Source organism: Fulmarus glacialis, unplaced genomic scaffold (genome assembly GCF_000690835.1).
Source record: "Fulmarus glacialis isolate BGI_N327 unplaced genomic scaffold, ASM69083v1 scaffold42174, whole genome shotgun sequence".
Lineage (NCBI taxonomy): Eukaryota > Metazoa > Chordata > Aves > Procellariiformes > Procellariidae > Fulmarus > Fulmarus glacialis.
The window spans coordinates 1-23,075 of NW_009209460.1; the positions used below are offsets into that span (position 1 = coordinate 1).

The 23,075-nt window shown below is 36.6% G+C and overlaps 1 protein-coding gene across 1 annotated transcript; it reads left to right on the plus strand.

The window, feature by feature from the left end:
* Nucleotides 1-183: 183 nt before the first annotated feature.
* NEIL3 (nei endonuclease VIII-like 3 (E. coli)) lies at nucleotides 184-10,202 on the plus strand (the record flags this gene model as incomplete). The annotated part of the gene is made up of 5 exons (XM_009576837.1): nucleotides 184-350; nucleotides 3,442-3,611; nucleotides 6,738-7,140; nucleotides 9,014-9,191; nucleotides 10,026-10,202. Coding segments are annotated over 5 exons (1,095 nt in total), but the record flags the coding sequence as incomplete, so codon positions are not given.
* Nucleotides 10,203-23,075: the final 12,873 nt, after the last annotated feature.

Genomic DNA, 23,075 nt, shown 5'->3' on the forward strand with positions numbered 1-23,075 from the left:
CCAGCCACTTTTCCCCAAGCCTGTAGTGCACCCTTATGAGTGTGCCTTAAATAACTTAATGTAGTCATTGAGCTGTCAGTTTACGTAGGGTTTTCTTACTGTAGCTTCAGTTGAACTGTAGAGGGACTGACATAAAATTTATACTGGGTATCTAACTTGGGTTTTAAACACGTTCTGTTTTAGTGCCGCAAAACTGGATCTCCACTCTACAAACACTACAAAGTATACAAGCGCCCAACCTGTGGTCAGTGCAATGGGAAGATCACTGTGTGTCGTTTAGGAGAGAATAACAGGATGACTTACTTCTGCTCTCGATGTCAAAAGGCAGATCCCCAGCTTGTCAACATTAGGTATGATGGTAACTTTATAACACTTTTAAGCATTGCTGTCCTCAAAGTGCTGTTACAGTAAGAGGACATCACTTCTCAAGTAGAATGGATCCTTATGCATTTTGTATCTAAATTCACTTGACTTTGCAAAAGAAAAATGTTATGGCCGTTGGTATTTAAAAATGCTTAAAAGCTTTGATTCTTTAATACTATTTCTTTCAAAGGCCCCATCTGTTATGATGGGGCTATTACTCTAATCAGATATAGGAATTATAAAACAATTCAGAGTACTCAAAATTATTCAATGCTTCTGGAAAAATTTGCCCTTGTTCTTGGTGTTATCAGCATAATAGGCTTGGATGTTTACACACAACTGAAGGAAGGTAGGAATTTGTGTGTCTCTTTTCATAGGATAACCCCTTCAGTCCTGGAATATCTAAATAGCTGTGCATTTATGCAGTTTTGTTCTGGCATAGAGTTACACTGAGGAAAACTAAAACTTAGGTAAATTCAGAGTGCAGCAAATATTGTAGGGCTTAGGACGTTTTTTTCTTCCTCCTTATTGGATTTGGAAAGCTTTTACTACAGGTGTGCCACAGAGACACTTTCAGTTCCACATAAATTGTGCTAGCAGCAGCTTTCCTCTTTTTATTTTAGAAAAGCACAAAATGCATTTGATATCACAAAGGGTCAAAAGGTAACAGTTCCAAAAGCACCTAAGTTATTCTTGAAAATTTTCAGCTGAGGCTTCAGAATCTTTCCTTTTTATACTGAGCTCTGTCAATCTAATAAAAGATACTGTTTTGCTTTGCAAACTTTGCCTTCATTACTCTGTGTGTATATATATGTATTTTTAGATAAGATTTACAGAACACACAAATCCCTCTCCTACCTCCAACCTTCTTTCAAGATTCAGATGGCTGAAGGGATTTTGGTTAAAGCTTAAAAATCGCCTTTGAGTACAGATCAAATATAGAAAAATCCAGCATGGAAGATAAATATTTCACATCCTGATAACCCCAATCTGCTGTATTTTCAGAAAGTAATAATGAGAAATATTTTACAGAAGGGTAGGAAGGCAGCAGTGTTCCGTTGAGTTAGATAACTAGAAAATGATGCAAGGAAAAAAAAATCTCTTTCTCTCTCTGTTCCAGAACAGTAGTGGTTTGGGGTTTTGTTGGGTGTTTTTTTGTTGGTTTTGGGTTTTTTGTTTTGTTTTTGGTTTGTGTTTTGTTTTTTTTTTAAACAAAGAATTAAACAGTGGTATATTCCAGTGAAAAACATGGTAATGGTAGCTATAAAATAAAAAGGTCATTTCTTGTGCTGTCCTCATCTTAATGGTCAGGTCTTTGTGTTCTACTGCTTTGTTTTCTATTATGCAGTAACTGTTACCAAATAAATGTATGCTTAGCTCAAGTGGTTTATCTGCCATTCCAAACTTTTCACGTTTGAAGACTGAAAGGAGCCCTTGTGCTCAGCATGACTTGCTACAGATCATAAACTGTAGAATTTAACCCAGTGGTTCTTGGGTCAAGTCAAATAGCTTATGATTTTGCTCAACTGAAAAAAATGAAGAAAATACCCATTATCAGCTACCTCATCAAATTCAAATGTACCTTGAATCTTTAAAATACACTTTCCCCCCATATTTCATGTTCCAAAATGCGGGGGCAGGAAACAACACAACAGACGGACTGAGAGGACGACACGGAATTAAACTCCGAAGCATGACATGCTAAATATGTTCAATCTAGTAATGCATCTTTCATAGCTGAGTGGAACAACTGATCTAATAATGTGAAAACACCCATTTTTAACACTTTTAGTTTGTCTGTTTTGTTATCTAGCCACAGTATTTTGGTGAATGCTACTGTAATGTCTGTTCTGCCTCTTAACAGTACAGGGTCTCTGGTCTGTCAGCAGTTCTCATTAGTTTTCCTGTTGTGGAAGAGATGTGGTAGGTAGTGGATATCGCTACCATTATTTTAGAAATCTAGACTGTTAAGGAGAGTGATAATTATGGAAAAAGTGGTAGGTCTAAGGAGCGTCACAACAGTTCCCAAGTACAGCATTTGCATTATTAATTGAAGTGCTTAAATTCTTAGGATTAAAAAAAAGTCTCCAAAAAGTGCATAATTCCACAAAAACTACGGAGAAAAACACTTGATGACTTGTCAACCATAGTACTTAAAAATTTACATACATATCTTACTGAACAGGTAAGTTCAAGTTACATTTAACATGCTAACAATGTTTGAATACTATGACAAAATTAGTCCCTGGTAACATGTAGTGACTGTAAAATAGTAACTATGATTCTGAATCAGGGTATCAACATAGGAGGTATTATAATTTACAGGAAAATAAATAAAATTAAATCTATAGAGGTGTCTGGAGTACAACTTTGGCTCACCAGTCACAGCTGGAACATTCCCGAACTCTTTCTGATAAGGAGAAAAAAAGTACCAAAAAAAAAAAAAAAAAAAAGAAAATCCTTAATTCTGAACAGGCTCCTAAATGTTAAAAGGCTTTCCAGCAAATGGTGACACACAAGAAAGACTTTCTAACTTTTAAGGTTTTCAGTTCTGTTGGCTGTTACGATAACAAGGTGGTCTAATTGTTACCATTTAAATGAGAGCAAAACAATTTGTTTGCTAGATAGTGTGATTTTCTGTAGTTCGGCTTCTGAACAGTTCTTCATCCAGTAATGCATTTGTTAGTAAGCATTCTGTACAAGGGATGGGAGAAAAGTACTGAAACAGTCTTCCTTTCTCGCCAAGTTTCTTGCTGCAGTACTTGAAAATGGTAGGGAATTTGAAAGAGGCTGGGGCGTTGTGCTGGAGAGCACATCAGTTAATTATTAGCTTTCTGTCCATTTTTGTTTAAATATTTTTACTTGTATTACTTCTGCAGCATTGGGAAAGATTTGCCCCTGAGGTAAAGAAAAAACAAAATCAAACTCTAACCATGACATGCTGTCCAAGCTATAACAGGCAGGCATAACACTGTGTACTACTTGTTCTCTAGCCCTGTGCCTCCCTGCACATAGTGGTGTAAGGCAATTTGTAGAAGAAATGTCACAAAAGACTAACATCATTCTTTTGTTTCACAGCAAACTGCCAACTAGAAATAGCCTAATTGGCTGGGCATATGGCAGGGGGTCATGTTCTAATGAACGTGTAGCTCAGAAATCTGAAGAGGAGTGGACGTGTATGCGCTGTACCCTAATAAACAAGCCTTCTGCTGAAACTTGTGATGCCTGTTTGACTTCAAGGCCTGAAGGTATTGAAAGGTTGTCTGGAATCTGTACTGGGAAAGGGGGGAGGACTGTAGTTTTGATGCAGTTTTCACAACTATAGAAGTGTAGAAGTGTCTTATTGTGAATCGTATTTATATAACTTTAACTAACTTAAAGTCAGATTTTGTGGAAATCTTGCACGGACAATCATGGAAACTGTCTTGTCTTAAACCCTAAAAGTGTCTTGTCTTCCAGCTTTGTGTGCAGGCGGGATTCTATCCACAAGCCTCTGCAGTGACTCTTTGTTTTTATTGGGGCAAGGAGTGAGGCAAAATGCCATTCTGTCAACTCTCCTTAAAATTATTAAAAGCTTGCAGTATATGTATGATAGAGGGGGCAGAAAAGTAATTATCATTCTTTCATGTGAACAAAAGCAGTATATTTTGGTACCCTTTCCAAAAGGATGTTGGGTTTCTCAGGGGGCTAGGTTTTTTCCTGCAAGTTCAGAGTAAGGATAATTCTGGACTTCTTACCTAAATTTGTTGTTTGTCTCTTACTGGAACTTTTAATGCTGCTATCTAGATCTGGTGGGCAGAAGCAGCTGTGAATGAGACCTAGAGAGGGACAGGAAGATGGAATGAGTAACATGCTAGATTGTCTCCAGATTTCTTTATAGAAATTTAGATATTAAGAAGGGATGAGTGAGGTAATGGACAGACTTTCCACTGAGACCTGTTTTCTATGTGAAGAGGAGCTTTGTATTCTTTTTCACTTTCTGTAGAAAAAGTGAGTAAATTACTCTGTGGAGGCATTTACAGGAAGTTATTTGGATCAAGACTGTTGCTCTGAAACATTTTGAATTGCTAACATGTATTCCAAGAAACAAAGTCTAGAGGTGTGCATGTGTGTAGCTTTTTAGGGATAAAGCTAATTCTATAACAATTCCATATTGAAACTTTTATACCTCAAAAACTAATACCCCACTTACTTCATATTGTGAGTGAATTATTCAATGAAGTGGCTGAAATCTGCACACTACAACTTACTTCTTTATTCTTCTAGCTCCAGTGCTGCAAAACTGAAAGAAAAGATATTTGTAACAATATACAGGCTTTTTGTATTTGAGAAGAATTAATATTTTTATGTAGGCTCCAGGTCCTATTGTTAAAGTTATTTATTTAACTGTATGACTCAAAGTATATATGCTGAAATCGGAATTAAAGATCACATTCCCATAGCTTTTGATGGTACTTTGAGCCGTACTTTCCAAAATGCCCCCAAATTCCCAGCCGTTGAAGAAGTGACTTTATGGTACTGATCTCGGTTCTTATAAAATAAGTTCCAATGCTTTTTTAAACTATTGCTTCATTCTAGTTATTCCTTTTATGAATGGAGTGATGTGTGTGAAACTCTCATCTTACACTAGCTGAAGTCCATTTCTTCAGGCCAGGAATCAATAAAAGTATGTCTTTGTGCCTTACATGATACTTGTTGCCAGCAGAGGCTGATCTTGCATAATTCTCCTGCAAAATCAGTGCAAGAAACCTGAAAGTTTTAGTCTGTCCACAGACTCACATTTACCAACTAACATTTATCCTGGAATTAATACTGTCAGCTGGACCTTAAAATATATAATGGCATGTGCACAAATGCTTTATTTTAAGCTTTGTAATAAAATCCTGTTCCTTCTCCTGTACTTCCAAGTTTCACTTGTTTAGCTATATGCCGTTACTGAAAACAGGCCTGGAATTTGAAGGTGTGTTAGACTTGGTGGAATACTGTTACAAAAATTCTTTTTAAAAAAAATAACACTTATTTTTGCATCATAGGAGTGGTATTTGAGATTTTTTTTAAACATGGTTTTGCTTACCTCTCTGTTTTCAGACTTTAAGATTCCCTTGCCGGCTCACTTTGTTCATTTTTTGTCTTTTATGTTGTTTCTAAAATTAACTACTGTCAGCAGAAACGTTTGAATTTTTGAGGACAGAATACTTGGTATGTAAATTTAGCTGCTGGCCATACAGCTGAAATAATTCAGTCTGTAGACAGAGATAACTATTTACCATTACATCTCAATTTCATTGCTCCTTTGCAAGGCCAAGCTCCTATTCTTTCTTAAACAAATCTGAATGCACTGGAACCAGTATGCTTCACTGTGCAGCAGTGGCAAAATGGAAGGAGCCTAGAAACAAGTATTGTTCAGAGTAAACTGTAGGGAGTCTTATTTTGTTTCTGATTGAGAATGCCTTTGGAGAGAGTGTGCCCTTTTGTATGCCTTATCTACCCATTTTTCTTCTGATTAATTCCCTCTTCCTTGTATGGAGGGAAGATGTAGGAGCGAGACACTTGCTGGAGATGGTAGAAAAGAAAGGACTCTGTTCTTGAACACTATGGCTTCACAGCTGCTTAACAAAGATTGCACATAGGGACCCCATAAAGTTTTTTCACCCTTTCCTCAGGAAAGATTACCTACAGACTCCTTATTTATTAAACTGGCATTAATAAATTATGCCCACTCTTTTGGAATGATTATTGCCCACTAGACAGGCCTCTGATTCTGTGAAGAAACATACTGTTGTTCATGTCAGGAAATAAATATGAAGTAAATGTCTGAACTGCTTGCTTCTGAAGCTTCTTACAGTAAGGGATCGATAAGTTTAGATGCGCACAATGTTTGGAAAGGACAGGAGCCCTGAAAGCTCTAGAAAACCCAACAAATGAATATTCCTTTTTGTGTCAATAGTAAAACAATACTTTAAAAATGGATAATGTATTGCTGCTGGAGGTACCATACCCTGTGATCTCTCAGTGCTGGGCTTGTAGAAGGTTATTTTTGAAAAATTTAAATATTTTAATCCCTGTACTTGGGCCAAATTCAATTTTGTATGGTTAATTCTCCAACAGCTTTCATTTACAGAGTACTATTCACACCTGGTCCTATTCAAGCAATAGTAATGTTATCTTGAAACACATGTTGTACATGACTCCAAAAGTGTATGAGCTTTTTTATTGTAAGAAATTTGATACTGTATCTAATCTGTGGCAGGTTTTGAGATCTTTCAAGATGGTATGGTAAATTTACTCTTTCACTCCCTGTACGACTTATGAATACAGATATGATGTATCACTCTACACAGATGGATTATAACCAATAACTTATTTTTCCTTAGTTCCAAAGACAGAGAATGTTGAAGATTCTGCAGCCTTTAACATAAACTTAATGAAGTACCCTTGTAATGATTTCAGAAAACCAAGCACAGAAATAAAGATCAATAGGAAAGCTGCATTTGGAACTACAACTCTTGTCTTAACAGATCTTGGTAACAAAGCTGTTTTGAGAAATGATACCCAAATATCCAATGGACGCTCTGGATGTATTTCTCCAAAAAGCAATTGTAATCAAATCCGAAACAATGTCTACCAGTCAGGGGGAAGCACGGACAAGGATTGCTCAACACACGTAACTGCTACGGCTTTGTCCTCCTGTCAGCAACCTCTCGCTTTCAAACACATACAGAAGAAACAGAAAACTGATCATGTCCCCTCTGTTCACCAATACAATGTAGCAATCAGGTATGTATTCTAAAATGTAAACAAGTCTTTTTATAATCCCATAAACCAACTTTATCCCTGAAGACTAATGGAATACTGTGCTGTTTGGGTTCAGACACTGTTGTCTTTGGATTTCTGCCAGAGGTAACTTATTCTTGGGTAACTAAAATTACACTCAGATTTCAAAAGCACTGAATGACCTAGGCTGTCACTGGAAAAGTCCTGATTTTGGCATCTGGCTAGTACTGCTGTTAACTAAACAGCTGTTGACAGTTCAGCTATTCCCATGGAATAGGACAGTATGGCACTAATAGGTCAACAAGCACAATTCTACCTAAGGAGTTGTCTGATCTTAGCACTGTAGTTGCTATCTGATTAGAGAGATCTTGAAGCCATTGTGAAAGATGATGAAAAGAAAGTAGCTGAATGAATATATTCTAATTTAAGTTATTTCTCAACTAGCAGTTTTCAACATTCTTCCATGATATGAAGCTCTGTATAGGCACCTTGATGAACATCCCATCACTATTTTCTCTTAACTTTCCTCCCCATCCTATATGCAACTACTTCAACGCTCTACCCATCCTGAATTTTTATTTACACAGCCCTTTTCAGACACATCCATTGCCTAGTTAAGAGAAATGTGAGAACCTATTAGGGCTGTCAAGGAAAAGTTGGGCAGCCATACACAACAGTAATGGGAGTGCAAGGTAGATGTCACTTGCAGTGGTAAATTATGCAGGGTGAATGTGAAATACTAATGATATGCTACAAAATTCTTGGTTGGGTGTCTGTTCTGAAATACATAAATTATTTCATGCATTGTTGAAGCACCAGTTTTGAAACAGGATCTCACTGGCTAGCCAGGTTATGCTGTATGAATATACTTTATCCTTGCTGTCTCAGTAGAGAACTACAGAGAACTGAAGATGTAGGCAGGGTAATTGAGAATACAGAGGAGTGCGAAGAAGAAATGAGACAGTATCAATCATGATAACAGCTAGTTATAGCAAGTCATCAACTTAAACATTTGAAAACCCCCCAAAAACCAACAAAATCAAAACACTTCGTAACAAAAAACAAATTTGCTGGTTTTTTTCTTTTGTTTTAATGAGGTGTTGGAAGAAAACTGCTGATGTCTGCAGGACTGCAATCTTCCAGACATAAAAGAGAACATAAAATTCCTAAGCTGATAATTTAACAAGAATGAATTAATTAATCTTTTCTTTTTTCACTAAAGTTTCATCACTGCTCTTCTGCTCTATAAGTATATTGGACAGATACATTTCAGAGTATTAATTTTTTTCATGTTACCGTTTTTAAATAAAGCTTTGTGTATTGCATTCAAATGATCTCCAACTATCTCAATCAGGAAGAAGGAAAGAAACTATCCCATTCAGAGAACACTGTTCCATCCCCTCAGCTGGATTACTTCTTGTCCAAATACGTTTGGAGCATTACTGTAACTTTTTAGTAAAGAGGGTGGGAGTCTGTTCTGTGAAGCATACAAATACCTTCAACCTGGAGTAAATACTTGGTATTGGTCTTTTTCCCATATTCTTTAGAATATGTTGGAATTCGGGGTACGCAGTATAATAGCGGTGGTAATATTTGCTTTGTTTTGTAGATTGAGTACTTTGAAATAATTTAAAACACGGGCTAATGCTGGGGAAAACTGGTATAATACCTGCAAAAAAAGCACACAGTCTTGTCTATTCACTACTAGCAATCATTCAGCTTTAAAGGCGCAATAGAGAAGTATATTCTCTGGCTGTCATTGTGTGTGACGGTACACTGAGTGAGCTGTTGTAATGGTGGGAGAGGGTTCTTTGGCTGTGGTGTTGGTAATCCCTTAAACATTACGCAGGAGCCATTTTGTAACCTGTCATTACAGCACACCTCAAGCTAATATGACAGATGATATTCATATGTCAAGCCGAATGGGCCATCCTCGCTGCAGTAAACACAGCCGTCTCTGCAGCCTCAGAGTTGTGAGAAAGGACGGAGAAAACAAGGGCAGGCAGTTTTATACCTGTCCTCTACCCAGAGAAACTTGCTGTGACTACTTTCAAGTAGGTATAAGACTTCAGGGCCTGTTTTCTAATAAGCACTTGTTCCTGCAGCCTCCTTGCCCCAGTAATCTGTAATTGTGGACAGATATGATCCATTTAAAGTTCGAAGTAATTTTAAATACTTTTGCACACTGAATTGAAACTAAGAGCATAATAGTAGTTATAAACTTAGTTTTAGTTACTTCTCTTACTACTGAGAAGGCGGTACACAGAAGGCTCGTGCAAATGCTCTTAATCTGCTTCTGTGTGATGTAAAAGAGATGCATAGCAGAAACGTTGGTTTGAAGAGACGTACAAGTCATTTTGTTCAGCCTCTTGCTTGACAAGGACTATGGCAAACTCGAGATCTAGACATCAGCCATGTTTCTGCCTAGCCAAAATCCTGAAAACCTCCAAGGATAAAGATTCTGTAATCTGCCTGGGCGACTGCTCCTGCTGCTGCACTAATACCTCCTAGCCGACCTCCCTAGCTGCACCTGGTGGGTATCGCTCCTTGCTGTGAGTGTATGTGACCGAGAAGAGTTTGACTCAGTCACCTACCACTAGGTCGTTAATAGGTGAACTCAAGAGAGTAATGACTATAATGCCTTAATTTGAAGAAAACTATGTGTTAACAGCAATTAAAGTTACACTAGTTAAAGTGCGTGCAGTTACAATTAATGTTAAAAAAAAATCTAAAATCGGTGATCACAAAAGAGATCAAACTATCTTTACCAGAAGGAGTTTCTTCTAGGGCCTCCGCTGTAGATCTGTTTCTATTGCTAATTTTAAAATAAGGAATTTGTAGCCATCACATATGCTAAAACTGTGCCTAAAACCTGCTTCTTTTGGCAGTGGGCTGACTTGAATTTTCCATTTTGTAACCACGGCAAGCGATGTGTTATGAAGACTGTGTTGAAGATCGGTCCCAATAATGGAAAGAACTTCTTTGTGTGCCCTCTTGGGAAGGAAAAACAGTGTGGCTTTTTCCAATGGGCAGAAAATGGACCACGTATGCAAGTTGTTCCTTGATGTCAGTGTTATAGTTATCTGCTCCTCAGGATGTCTTAAGTGCATACAACTTTCCTAGTCATTTCTGTTTTGTTTTTTTTTTTTTTTGTCATTTTCCCTGTTCACTCATTAATTAGTAAAATAGCTCCACCAATGTAAAGAACTGGAAAGAGTAATTTTACATAGTCCTTTAAAAAATAAACACTGCTTGTATGCTGCATACTATTTTGAAATGAACATCTAGCTTGCAATATATTGCAACATACTGTCATATTTCTAATAAAAAAATTGAACTGTTTTCTTTTTTTCATGTAAATGTCACTGAAGTTTGACAGCACTGCATACTTTCAAGCATATGTGATTTATAGAATGGATAACTTAATCTAAATTAGTATTTTAAATTGGTAAACTTTTTCATAAGTGTAAACATGTATTTAATAAAAGTGAATAAAAAGTCAATATACTTTTTTTAATATTACTTCATGCTTTTTTTCCTAGAGCTTAAAATGAAACAGCAATGGACTGTACACTTTGAATGTTACCAGTTGAAATGTGTGACCTTGCTTAGATTTGGAAAACAAAGACAAAAACTGCCCTAAAATTAATACCATGACTCTGCAGTTTTCTTAATTACATATTTTAAATCCAGGTCTTAGCATTTTATTCTATTGCTACTGAACTTTTTTTCCCCAATCCATGTGTAATGCATAATAAAACTATACCACTTAGGCGGTTAAAACTCAGTTTACTTTTGCTTGTCTTACCACTATTTGGTGAAGCAAGGGGAAAAATAAATAGAATTTGCCAAGCTATCAAATGTGAAGTTAAGCAGAAACAGAATTCTTCAAATCTTTGGAGCATGTACTATAGATAACAAAGAAAATAAAACTAATGAAGGTATGGCCATAGCTTCATAAATTATTGAATGACCATCAGATTTTAAAGAAAGTAATGGGAAGTAGTGTTGCTTCCCACCAAAAACGTGTGAGGTGAAACAGGTTTAAAAGCTTCTTGTAAATGGCCCTTCAGTCTATGTAAATACTTCAGAATTGTGTCATTTCTGAGAGCTAACTGCTTTTTTGCGCCCCCCCACCCCCTTTTTTTTTTAAAGGGGGAAGGACTACTTAATTTTCCTGAGGAAGTTGTGGAACTTCAGTCCAATTTAAATTTTCCATGCCATGGTGCAAGTGAAACCGATTAATTCTTGTCCTAACCAACACAAATTCAGAGGCTTTTTTCTTCCTCTTTTCAGTAGCCTTTGATAACTTTCAAACCTTTTAAAAATTTCCTTATGTAAAGGAAATCTTTTCTAATCAGATTGTAGAAACTATAATCCTTATGCTGCTCAATGGACTCTTTCCATGTAATACATATCTTTCATGAAGCCTGTTAATGTGGGGCACAGAACTCCACCTGAGAACAAAACAAGCTACTTCACATGGTGAAGACTGACTTCTCATTGCCATCTTTTTATATGATGCTTGTTACAATGTCACTGATAGCTTGTGCTTATACATCTAAATCTTTAAAATTGCTATCTAACCAGTTCCTCACTTGTATTTCTACAATTGATTACTGTGATAAAGTCTGATTATTTTTAAATTGTACATGCTTTTGGATGTCTTGCACAGGGATAAATCTTCCGTAGTTCAGCTAAACATGAAAAATCAAAAAGAAATACAACCATTTTTGATCACTTGCCTTTAATAAATATTAAGATCTCACTGAAGCTGGAAGTTAAATGACTTTTTCAAACTTTGACACTTCAAAGATAAGAGTTGGGCTGTCATGTCTTTTTTTATCTTAGCAGCCAGACAAGTATCTGTTTACATATAACACAATCAAGTTCTAAAAGATAAACTGCTTTTATTAGCTACTGCAATCACCTTCCTTTTTCTGTTCTTATATTTCTAGAACGTGTTGTATGTTTTTTAAAAAAAAAGTGCACAAGCAATATGGGAAGTTAACCTGGACTGTGGAGCAGTGATATATAAAGTGCATTTACCCTCTGAGGATGCAAAAGACGAATTCTTTATTGAAATGAGTAGTATGTCCTGCTTAAACTAAAGACTAAACTAAGGAAAAGTGTTTAAAATAAAATATTTTGTCCTGATCATTGGTCCATCTATTTAACAAGTCATTTCTCCCAAAGTTTGCATAATTTAAAAAGCATGAGAAATAACCTACATTTAAAATCTTACTATTACAATAGTAGAAGTTTCATCTTGAATAAAAGTTGTGTTTTATTTTTAAAAAGTGACTTTCTGTATTGCTTCATTTCTGCTACTTTCAGCCTAACTACAGATGTCAGCATGCAGTAACTTGTATTTATCATCTCAAACATAATGTAATAGGCTAGCATAGGCTAGCCAGTTGAAGTAACCAGAGCTGGCTGCAGATAAGTAGCTTGAACAGCTGTACTTCACTATTTACCAGTGAGATTGCAAATTAGAGATTTTGTGAAGTATCTGATTGTGCATGAAGTTGCAATAGAACAGGTTAAGAATTCTAAGCATCTAAGTTCTCTAAAGATGTTTCAGAATGGTTGTATCACTGATTGATGATATCACTGTTTTGGACAAAAAGTTGTTTCAGGAAATGGATATTTAGCTCAAATTCAGGCAAGAGATGTCCTCTAGCAGATAACATGTAAAATGTTTGAGAGGAATTCTGAAATGTAGAAGAAATTTAAGAAGTTTAAACAGGAAATAAGGCAGGAGCCACAGGGCAATGTATGGCTATTAAAGAAGTGCAACTTGACAGTTGTTTATGAAATAAATGTTTATGGAGAAATGTTTATTTCATAAACAAAACTCTAAATTTAGAAATTAGATTACCACCTAACAAATTAAAATATTTTGATATTAGTACCTCTTCCATAAACCTCATGAAAGTAGGGTACACCAATATCAAGGGTAACTTAACTGGTCTTTTACATTTCTAAGGCTATTACGCTATACATTAAATAACAAGATTATAAATTATTTAATTGTAATCTCATGCCTCCCCTATAAATACCACCCATTTAAGCTATAAACTTCAAAAGTTTGTAGAGTGTGTTCCCTTGGGCATCTGTTTTGCAGGGGTGGTATATTTATATCAGTCTAAATTTGCTTATGATGTATCCTGGTTGTATAATATCACAAGGTGAGAAAAGGCAGAAATGGAAATAAAAAAAAGGGCAAGGATACCCTGAGCTCATCACAGTGAACTAGCATGTGGAGGAATCTGACATGTTTACCCTCCAGTGACGTAAGAGACTGAGCAAGAGACAGTGAATTCTAATTCACCAGCTGCCTCTGCATAACTTACTACTTTTGTAAACACTGCTTTTTTAATTTTTTTTTTTATGTGTGTGCCCCCTCCCACCCACCCCCCTTGGAGAGGACAGCACTATGTAACTTGTTTAACAAGCTGTGGCTGACAGCTGGTTATAAAAGGTTTTGATAAAAAAAAGCTGGCAAGAAAACTTATCTTGGAATAGATCCCCCTCTCAACCTTTCAAAAAGAATTCGCACCCAAGGGTGCAAAACAGTAGACAGTTCTTGAAAGGATCTCTTGTATTTGCTCAAGAGAAAAGTCCTGATTTTCAGCTTTTGTCCTAACAGTTTACAAATGTGTTTATTTTTTTCACATTGATTCATCTATTACCATGCAAGTGATGGAACACACTTATTTCAGATTCGTATCTGGCTTACACATTTTAATGGCTTGTGTTTCATACAATCAACTGTGAAGGCTAAAAAGAAAAACAAAGCCTAAGTTAAAAGAGGGAACTGTCCACCCCGAACATTTTCTGTCATTTATATTCCTCATGAACGCCAATGTAAATAGCTTTTAAAAACATACAGCCCTTTTTAACAGGCCTTAGGGTTCTGATGTAGAGTTGTTACTTTAATCTATACCCATATACAGCTAAGAGAAATGGGATATATTGCCAATGTCTACAGGAGGCTATTAGGGCTGACAGGCTCACATAAGCTCCTTCGACCAGATGCATTCTGAACAAGGTGGTGATGACAGTTCTGCAGTAAAAAGGAGTCCTCCAGTAAAGTTGACTTCTAAGTACCCTTACTTACAGTTTTTAGGGAGCTTTTTTAGACATTAACATTACAAAGTGATAGCATGACTCATAACAGAAACCTGTCTTTAACCTTACGCAGAAAACACTTTTTCTGGTTTTATATACCACAAAGCTAACCTCATAAAGCATTCTGAACTCAGCTGAGATGATATGTAAAACAGCTTTTAGAGGATCAAATTAAGGTCACACAAATTGTGAAGTAAAAATTTTAAACCTAGAAAATGCTAAGGCCATACCCAGTTTCTGCTTTATGGTAGCACTTTAGTTACAGTTCAAGTAAGTTTAGGCACAGCATATCTTTCACTTTGAAAGTAACATTTATTTTCCAATTGGTGACATTCAGGTTAGAATCAACAGATTTTATGCCTGGTTTCATGCTTTTATACCCTTATTTAAAGTACTTATATAATCAGCTATTTGTTAAAGACAGACATGCATTTTTCTTAATCTATGCATGCACAACTACCATTTGATGGCAATGTGAATCCAGCAAATAGATTGAGGGCTGAAGCAACAGTCTTATATTAGTAATTCACTGAGGGAGAAGTAAATTTACACCAAAAATATGCACTCAAATTTTGAGATGTTACTATGTCACAGCTGTGACTACAGACCTTTACAATTACACATATACAACTACTTCTGCATCCACCTTCCTGTGTAAAATGGTTCTAGTTCTCACTTGCTTTTCTGGAATGGAAAACATTAATAAGATCGTCTTTGCTTGATGGTGGAAGGGGACTTTCAAAGAAGTGGAAGATGCCATCCTTTCCTTAATATCTGTATGAATGTTCATCATAAGTGGCTAAGTATCTTTCACATAGAATCAAAAGATATTGCAAAGTGTTTCACGGACTTCACAGCAACTGTAGGCCCTCTTTCTCTCTGAACAAAATCTCTAGAAGATTTAAAACTCTTTTCAATATCTTTCTTGTACCTTTCCGCACTGTGCAATTTACTTCGCTGTCAGCTACACTTGTATTAACATTTGCTGATGACAGCTCAAGTTCAGCATCTAGTATAACTTAATATGCTACACGTCTGTCTTTATTCCTCTAATGCCTGAAAGGTTGTTTATTATGTCCAATTTTAACTTGAATATTCAAAACATACATTCAAAATCCATTTAGAAAAGTGTGAAAATGCCCTATACTTTATTTTAGTGGAACAGCAAAATAAAATCCAATCTAAGGAGAGAACCCAATGATAAAACTATTTTCTGGATAAAAGCTTATTAAAAATGCAACAAGCATACTTACAGATGAAGAGAATTAAGAGTGTACACATTGTCTAAACACAGTCAGTGCTTTAGTTATTTAACTTACTGAATTGCCATTCCTATACAAAGTTCAGGTCCCTGCAGTTTGTATGCTTTATGAAGGGAAAAGTGAAGCAAGAGTTCCTCTGTTTTGGCAGAAGGCCCATTCGACTGGTTCAGCTACAGATGGAGCTGAAACCTAAGTCCTTCCTTCAGATATCATATGTCTATGTGGTCTTTCACAACAACCTGTATTATCTTCATCTGTATTTTACATCAACTAAACAAATTAACTGAAATTCAAATGCTCTGTGTTCAGATTAAACAGGCTTAAATCTCAGATTATGAGTAAATTCAACTGCGCATTTCACTAGATTAAAAACTGGCCTATGCATAAATTTTGCTGACAGGTCTGTGCTCCAGGCTGATTCCAGCCAGCTCCAAAAATGCAGTATTCAAAGTGGGCCTTACCCCAGCAGCCTGAGCATCACGTCTTTGGATAAGAACTTGCCTGTATTCCACTAGTTTGTAGTTTATACAGAGCAAACGCAGATTTTTGAAGAAATCTGCATATACATCCTGCACTAGACAGCAACTTGAATAGGAGTTGCCCACACATTTTGATCATAGAATCCAGGAGGACAGATGGGGTAGAAGTTTATCGTTTCCTATAAATGAAAAATTTGACAGAATCACATTTCTTAGAGGGATCTCTTCACATATCTATAAATCTATAAAGGATAACAGTAATCATCTAGCTTACCCTTTTGCAGAAACCAGGTGGATTTATTATGCTCCTTTAATCAGTTTAAGTGTATTAATGTCCACTCATCTTCCTCCAGATGCACTTAATCTAGAAATTCTTTGTGGCTATTTCATTCAAACGTAACTTCTCTGTCTCATTCTGGCCTGGGAAATACTTGGTCATAATGACAGTGACAGTAATGATTTGACATGCAAGAAAACCCTCATAATTTGTTAGAGGCCAGGACACCGTAGTATGGAACAGTTGAAATAGGGAAAACTGGGAAATGTATTTTAAGCTTTATCCAGGGAACACAATGTAGCACCACACAGTGATAACCAGCTTTGGTACCCCCAACCCAGTTAGGTAGCATTTGCAAGGCGCTTTCGCTCCAGCTAGTCGACTCTGTTGAAGAGCAGAATATTGGCCTAAGCTAATATTATTTCAAACCTAAGGCAATGTCCATTAAGAACAACTGAAGAAAAAAAACAATGTATAGTCTCTCATAAAAATAATTCAGGCTACATTTCTCAGGGTATAAATAATTCTATACCAGCAAAAAACTAAGGTTTTAATCAAAAAGAAACAAGTTAGATTAAATTTCAAGCACTTATTTAATAAATTAATATGTTCTAGAACTTCAGGATGATCTTAAATGTACAAATGAAAGTTTTGAAGTGTCTTTAGAAAAACACTCAAGTTACAAAATATAAATAGAAGCTTAAATTTAAATTTCAATTTCAAATCTAGACTACGCTTACAATGTAGATTTGAAACTCATTACTATCGCAGTACTGCAGAGTCTATGGAAGTGAAAAAACCATTCAGCAAAAGTTCCACTCTGAAGGCAAAGATAGTGGGTTGTACTTCTTAAGGACAGTATTTCCACACAAAGTGGTCTTGAAGGTAACAGTGTAATTTGCTTTAATTATAACCAAGAAATAACATTTAAGCAGATTCTGGGCTTTGTAGATGAACAGTATAAAAGTAAAAAATGCACTCAATACCAGAATGCACACGCAAGCTTAAAATCCATTTGCACAAAGAAGAAATTAGAAAAATAACGCACTTAACCATTATTGTTTTTCTTTACCTTACAATATACATAGTTTATCCTCTGCTTTCTCTCATACCTCATGTCATTTGCACTGTATTTGCCATTTCTCAGCTCCTTTCCAAAGTTCAGTCGTTACCTAGTATTGTAATACTATACATCTTCACCTAGAAACAAGTGCAATGTCCTATGTTACACATCAGTTATTTTTAATCAGTCTAAAATAGTCTAATAGGACAAGGCTTTACAAATACAAGATAACTGCCCTTATATAAAAGCAGCCTTTCAGCAAATGCTTTCTTAAAAACATGAACTGATTCCAAGTAGACCAGAACAGAAATATTTACTATATAGTAGCACAACTTCTCACAGTTGTGTTTTAGTAAAATTGAATTCTCTAATTAAAAAACAGTGGCAGATTTTTTTTTTTTCCATAAATTACTCAGGATGACTATAAGTAGGTTTATCCAGTATCACACGCTAAGAGTAGCAGCAACAAAATACAGGAAGTTCACAATAAGGAAACATTTCAGAAAGTTAGCTTAGAAACTTTTATATCTGTGTCAGAGATATGCAACCACTGAAAAGGAATTAGAAGTCAAAAAAAGTACATAATCACACCAGAAAAAGGTTTTCCTTTTTTTAGTGGAAATGTTTTATACATGTAGTCTTGAAGTCGGCTACTAAAGGTTCTTGGATTCCCACAGAGACCAATATTGACAAAGATCAGGTGATCAAAGCAAGGTGTAACTGTTCAAAGTATGACTCTATAGCCTGACTTTGCTTGTTTGTACATAGCAATGCAGAATGAACCATAAACATAAAAGAAATTCTATACTCTTGCCATAAAACTATTCAGGTACGCAGATACTACAGTAACTACAGAAGTTTCAGCTATTTATATTTTGCTAATTATAACTTGCTTTGATAAACTAGAACAGGAATTATGTAGTTATGGGTTAAAACAGAAGGAGGAAAGCAGTTATGGGACAAAACAGAGGGTGGAATTCAGGCAGGGGGAAATAAAACCCTGAAACTGTAGCACGCACAAAAGGAGGCAAAAAAAAAAGTGGTTTAGTTACTAACCTAAAACTTTATTTAGTAAATCCCAGCTCACTATGTGATGCTAGTTTGAATGTAATAAATTAAATACTGCAGTACTGAACGCAGCCTCTCGTAAAAATAATCAACTGCACTTCAAACAACTTTTTTTTCCCCTCACTGCCCTACATGATCTAGGTTTGGGTGTTACCTAGTATACATTAATTTCAAATTCAGTTTAAAGCCTCTGATTCATTGCACAAGATGGATTAACTTTATTTTTAATTTATTGTTATATTGTTATATATATATACATGAAGCACATGGAAAAATTCAAGCAGTTGAACTTTGTTATTTAAATCTCCAGAAGCCCTATCTTACATATATCCATTTAGCTGTATCTGTTGTAAAGTCTCTTCAAAATAACACAGTATGCAGGACTGACACCTTTGATAGTAATAAATACTGGAAAAGGCCATTCCTGAGATAGCAGGCCACACTCAGCTATTTTGTCAAAAATACTAGTCATTGTCTTAATTGCAAGGTTTCAGGTGACAATCAGCTAGCAGGCTGTGCTGATTGAGATGAATCTTTTAATGATAGCTTAGGTGATTATATTCAATCTATATTTACAGATTGCTTAGGCTGCTTGATTGAAGAAATTACTGATGAAAAACTTGTAACTGAGGTTGGGACTGTTTCCTAGGAACAAGAATGACACTGGGCAGAAAACAAAATCTGTAGCTCTCAGCTTCTACTCCTTCTACGGCAGTACTGCAGGCTCAGCCACCCACTGGCAACAGGCTGCAAGTCTGCTCATGACAAGCGAGTCAAGAACCATTTGTAGTAGCTGTTCAGTGCTAAACTGCATCCACTTTGAAAATGAAAGGTACACCCAACTAACTCCCACTGTATTTAAAATCAAGTTATTTAGAATTTTTATCTTGCTTTAATGAAAGAAGCTAAATTAGGGAATACTGTTCACATCCACTGAAAATAGTTTCCTAGATGTTGCAAATAGTAGAAAGCTTTTGCATTGGAAGTAGACAGTAAGGTCAGCAGAATGACCTGCAAATGCCCTTTATGTCCATTCACACCTAATTTTTGCCATAATGATAAATACATTGCAATAATAATAATTTATTCTATGATAATTTCTTCATGGGCCTGCCAACTGCCCCTAATTCTCTACTCTGGCCCATGAACAATTAAAGCAATTTTTTTTAAAAAAAAATATTAGTTTCCTTTTGAACTGGCAAGAGATAAAACTACACTTTTTCTAGAACTTTTGGAAGACTCCCCAGATAAGGGTTGAGTTTAAAGCAGTCAAGATTCAGGAAAATATTTATTCAGATTGCAGAAGAAAACAGAAGAATTCCCACTTATACCCTGCAATAAGAACTAAAGAATGTAGCTCTTACAGTTATAAAATATGAAACATATACATCTCGTGTGCTTGGCCAATGATTAACATACAGTCTCTCACCTAAACCAGTGTGCAGTACATCCACTTTTCTCTTCAGCCTGTAACACTGCTTTACCAGGTAGCTTACTCTGACGCATCACATCTAAACACAGGTCCTGGTAACCCCTTTAGGTAAGGTTAAAGTAAACATTCTTGGATGTAAGAAAGATTTACTGTTCACTAATTAATTACTTGGATTACAATGATATCTGTTAAATTGTTCTGCCATGGATAGGCTGCTACCATTGCCAGAACTTCATTAAAAACATTGAAATTTGTCAACAGTGTAAAAGAAAGAGATTTGTGTTGTTCTCCACACATAGTGGATGGCAGGCCTGAAACTGTGATCACATAAAGGGAAAGGTTGTGCCTAGCGTGGCGATCTCACGTACTTTGTTTGAGAATAAAATCTACTCAAATGCATTTCATAGGTACGAGGGAAGAACGCCAAGCTTGTAACTCTGTGGTGCTTCAGCATGAGATAGGTACGTTGTTAGTCATTCACTATTAAGTGATGTGCTTTTATAACATCCTAGGGAACAGACATTTACTATTAGGGAAATTTAATACATGGGAACTTAAGGAACCTCACTGATAGAAAATTCTTGATGTCAGAAATCTACATTTATTCTTTACTCACTAAAAAGTCTTGTTGTTAGTGAACTGCTCAGGAACTTAGTCCATTTTCTGAGCTCTGCTGGTATTCAAGAAATGCTTACCAGATGCTTGGTACCGCGTACTACCTAACCAATGCTGGCAGAGGAACAGACATATGTCAGGCTGTGTATCCTCATGGAATCTTACTTCCGCCTTTCTAGAGAAGCAGATCTTCATGTGCTATCTCCCTTGCCATCTCACGTTTCTTACTGAAACTGTTTCACCTTGTATAAATGCATTGCTATTTATTATAGGAGAATAAGGAGGAAAAGATTTTTTGGCCTGTGTTCTAGGATAATCAGGCAGGTTACTATTTGAACACAGATTTTCACGTTTCACATATAATAGCACAGTCGTTAGAACAAGCAAGTGCAACAAGCCACAGATGCACAAACTCACTCTAGCCATCTGCTGAGCAGCATTCAGTGTGTCAGCATCCTCATCGGATCAGGCCCTGGGGTTAGACGAAGAGAACGACCAGAGTTTGAGGGCCTGTTAGCTTCCTGGCATTAGGAGTTAATGGTTTTATACATCCCCACGAACAGAAACACATACAGGAGATGTGGGATACCTACAAAGTTAGAAAGCAGCACCGGAGACGAAATACTGAGATCCCCATAAAGCTTAAAACATTGGGCTCTGGTGCCTAAGTCCCTTTTGGATCTTCCCAAGAAAGGGCAACTTTTCCCTTTCTAAGGATGGAGCACTCTAATCTTTGCATGCTGAGACTAAAGGCTTCAGTAGTTTTGTATTGTTCAGTGATTTTGGTATTCACTGTGAGAAATGCTTTAGAGGCACTTACATGAGATGGTCTATTCTATGGCCAGATTGCCTCAACTTCTAGTATGCATTTGAAGTTCTTCCCAAATGCTAAGTCTGGAAAAATACAGCTACAAAGTAGAACATTATGGTTAAGTAGGACACTGATTGGCATACTATGAATAGCTAAGACTGACCAAAAGTACATAAATGACTATTATAAATGACAGTTGGAATATTTATCTGGCATTAGCAGTTACATTTGTCATAGTGAGGCACTACATTATTGTTACACAAGTACAACTTTATGTGAGATCAAACTTCTATTCTCAACTCTGAAAGCGACTTGATTTTTCAAATTAAGTTACAGGGTTATAGCTCTATTCTTGAATGTGACTGGAGATGTTATCTTAGCTCTGCGGAGCATATTGGCACTTGTCTCTTGCCTAAACCTCTTTGTGATTCAGTAACCAGACATCCCTGTGACAGAAACCCCTGAGAGCCCAATATAGTAGTCTGTCCAAAACACAGTGGTGTTAACACAAAGCACATCTCATTGCGACTTTCAATTAAATAGCCAGTCAAGAAGTCTGAACTCATGGTGCTCACATTTTCATGAAGCATTGTAGTAAAAGCACTTGCTCTCAAGTATGAGATCTAAGTTGTAAAGCCACCTCAGTCAGAAGAAATTCAAATTCACATTTTAACAAAGAGAAGGCCATCAGAAAAAGGTTTTATGAAGACCCTGTGCTTTCCCATCCTGAAGATGGGAAACTTATGGTAAATGAATGGTGACGTGACAGAAGAGAGAATACGGGGAACATGACAATAGCCTGTTGATGAGAATGCTCCCTGAAGCAGTGGGAGTCCTGGATTCAAATCCTGATTTCTCATGTTTCTTGCTGAATTTTATTGGGGACAAATAGTAGGATGGGCATCTAGCTTGAGGGTTGAATCACGAAACCTGCAGAGAGACAGGCACCTTACTTCAGTCTGCAGGAAAATTTTGAAGAGTCTGCTTTTGCCAATCTAAGTATGTGCTGTCACCAGCTGGATAATTTCCTGTGCTCCTCAGTGCCCTGTTGCGTATTCCTGCAGTCTACCGTGTGTTGGTATTAGCAGCTGGGTGGCTGTATAATAAAGCAGAACAGCTTGCTTACCCATGCTCTGAAAAAAGAAAAAAAGATTAGTTTTCAGCCAGATCAGCAAGCTGATCCATTTTGTGGAGCTGCATAATCACCAGAACCAATTGCATAACTGAAGAGAGAATGGATACTGGAGCACGCGGGTAGTACCACCCCTTTCGGGGCAGAAAAATCTTTATCCAGCTGAAACCATACTCTAGAGATGGACAAAGCTTAAAACATAACCTTGCCTTCAGCACTTCACTATTAGCTAATTGTTCTTTGTTCAGTATAATTGCTTTTTGTGAATTTTATTACCACTGCTGTAACTATGAGCCTAGGAACTCAATTCACAGAAATGAGGATGGCACCTTATACATACCTAAGGGCTTCGATGCATACTCCCCCAGCAAACAGCTGCAGTCAAATTGCCCTGGAGCTGTTTGTTACTGCTCTTTGATCAGAAGTTATGAACCCCACAGCAGAGCCAGTGCAATACAGTCCAGGCATCTGCTATTCTCAGTGCAAAGTGCAGATGGAGGTCAGAGAGGTTAATCTGCTGGGATCTGGCATGAAGCTGTTTGGGTGAATGCATACAGTCTAGTCTGCCAGTCCTGGTACGGGCACAGTAACCTCCAGCAAAGAGATACAGTGGGCAGGGAGAAGAAGTAGCACTGCAGAAATCAGTTAAAGGCTGTCAACATCCT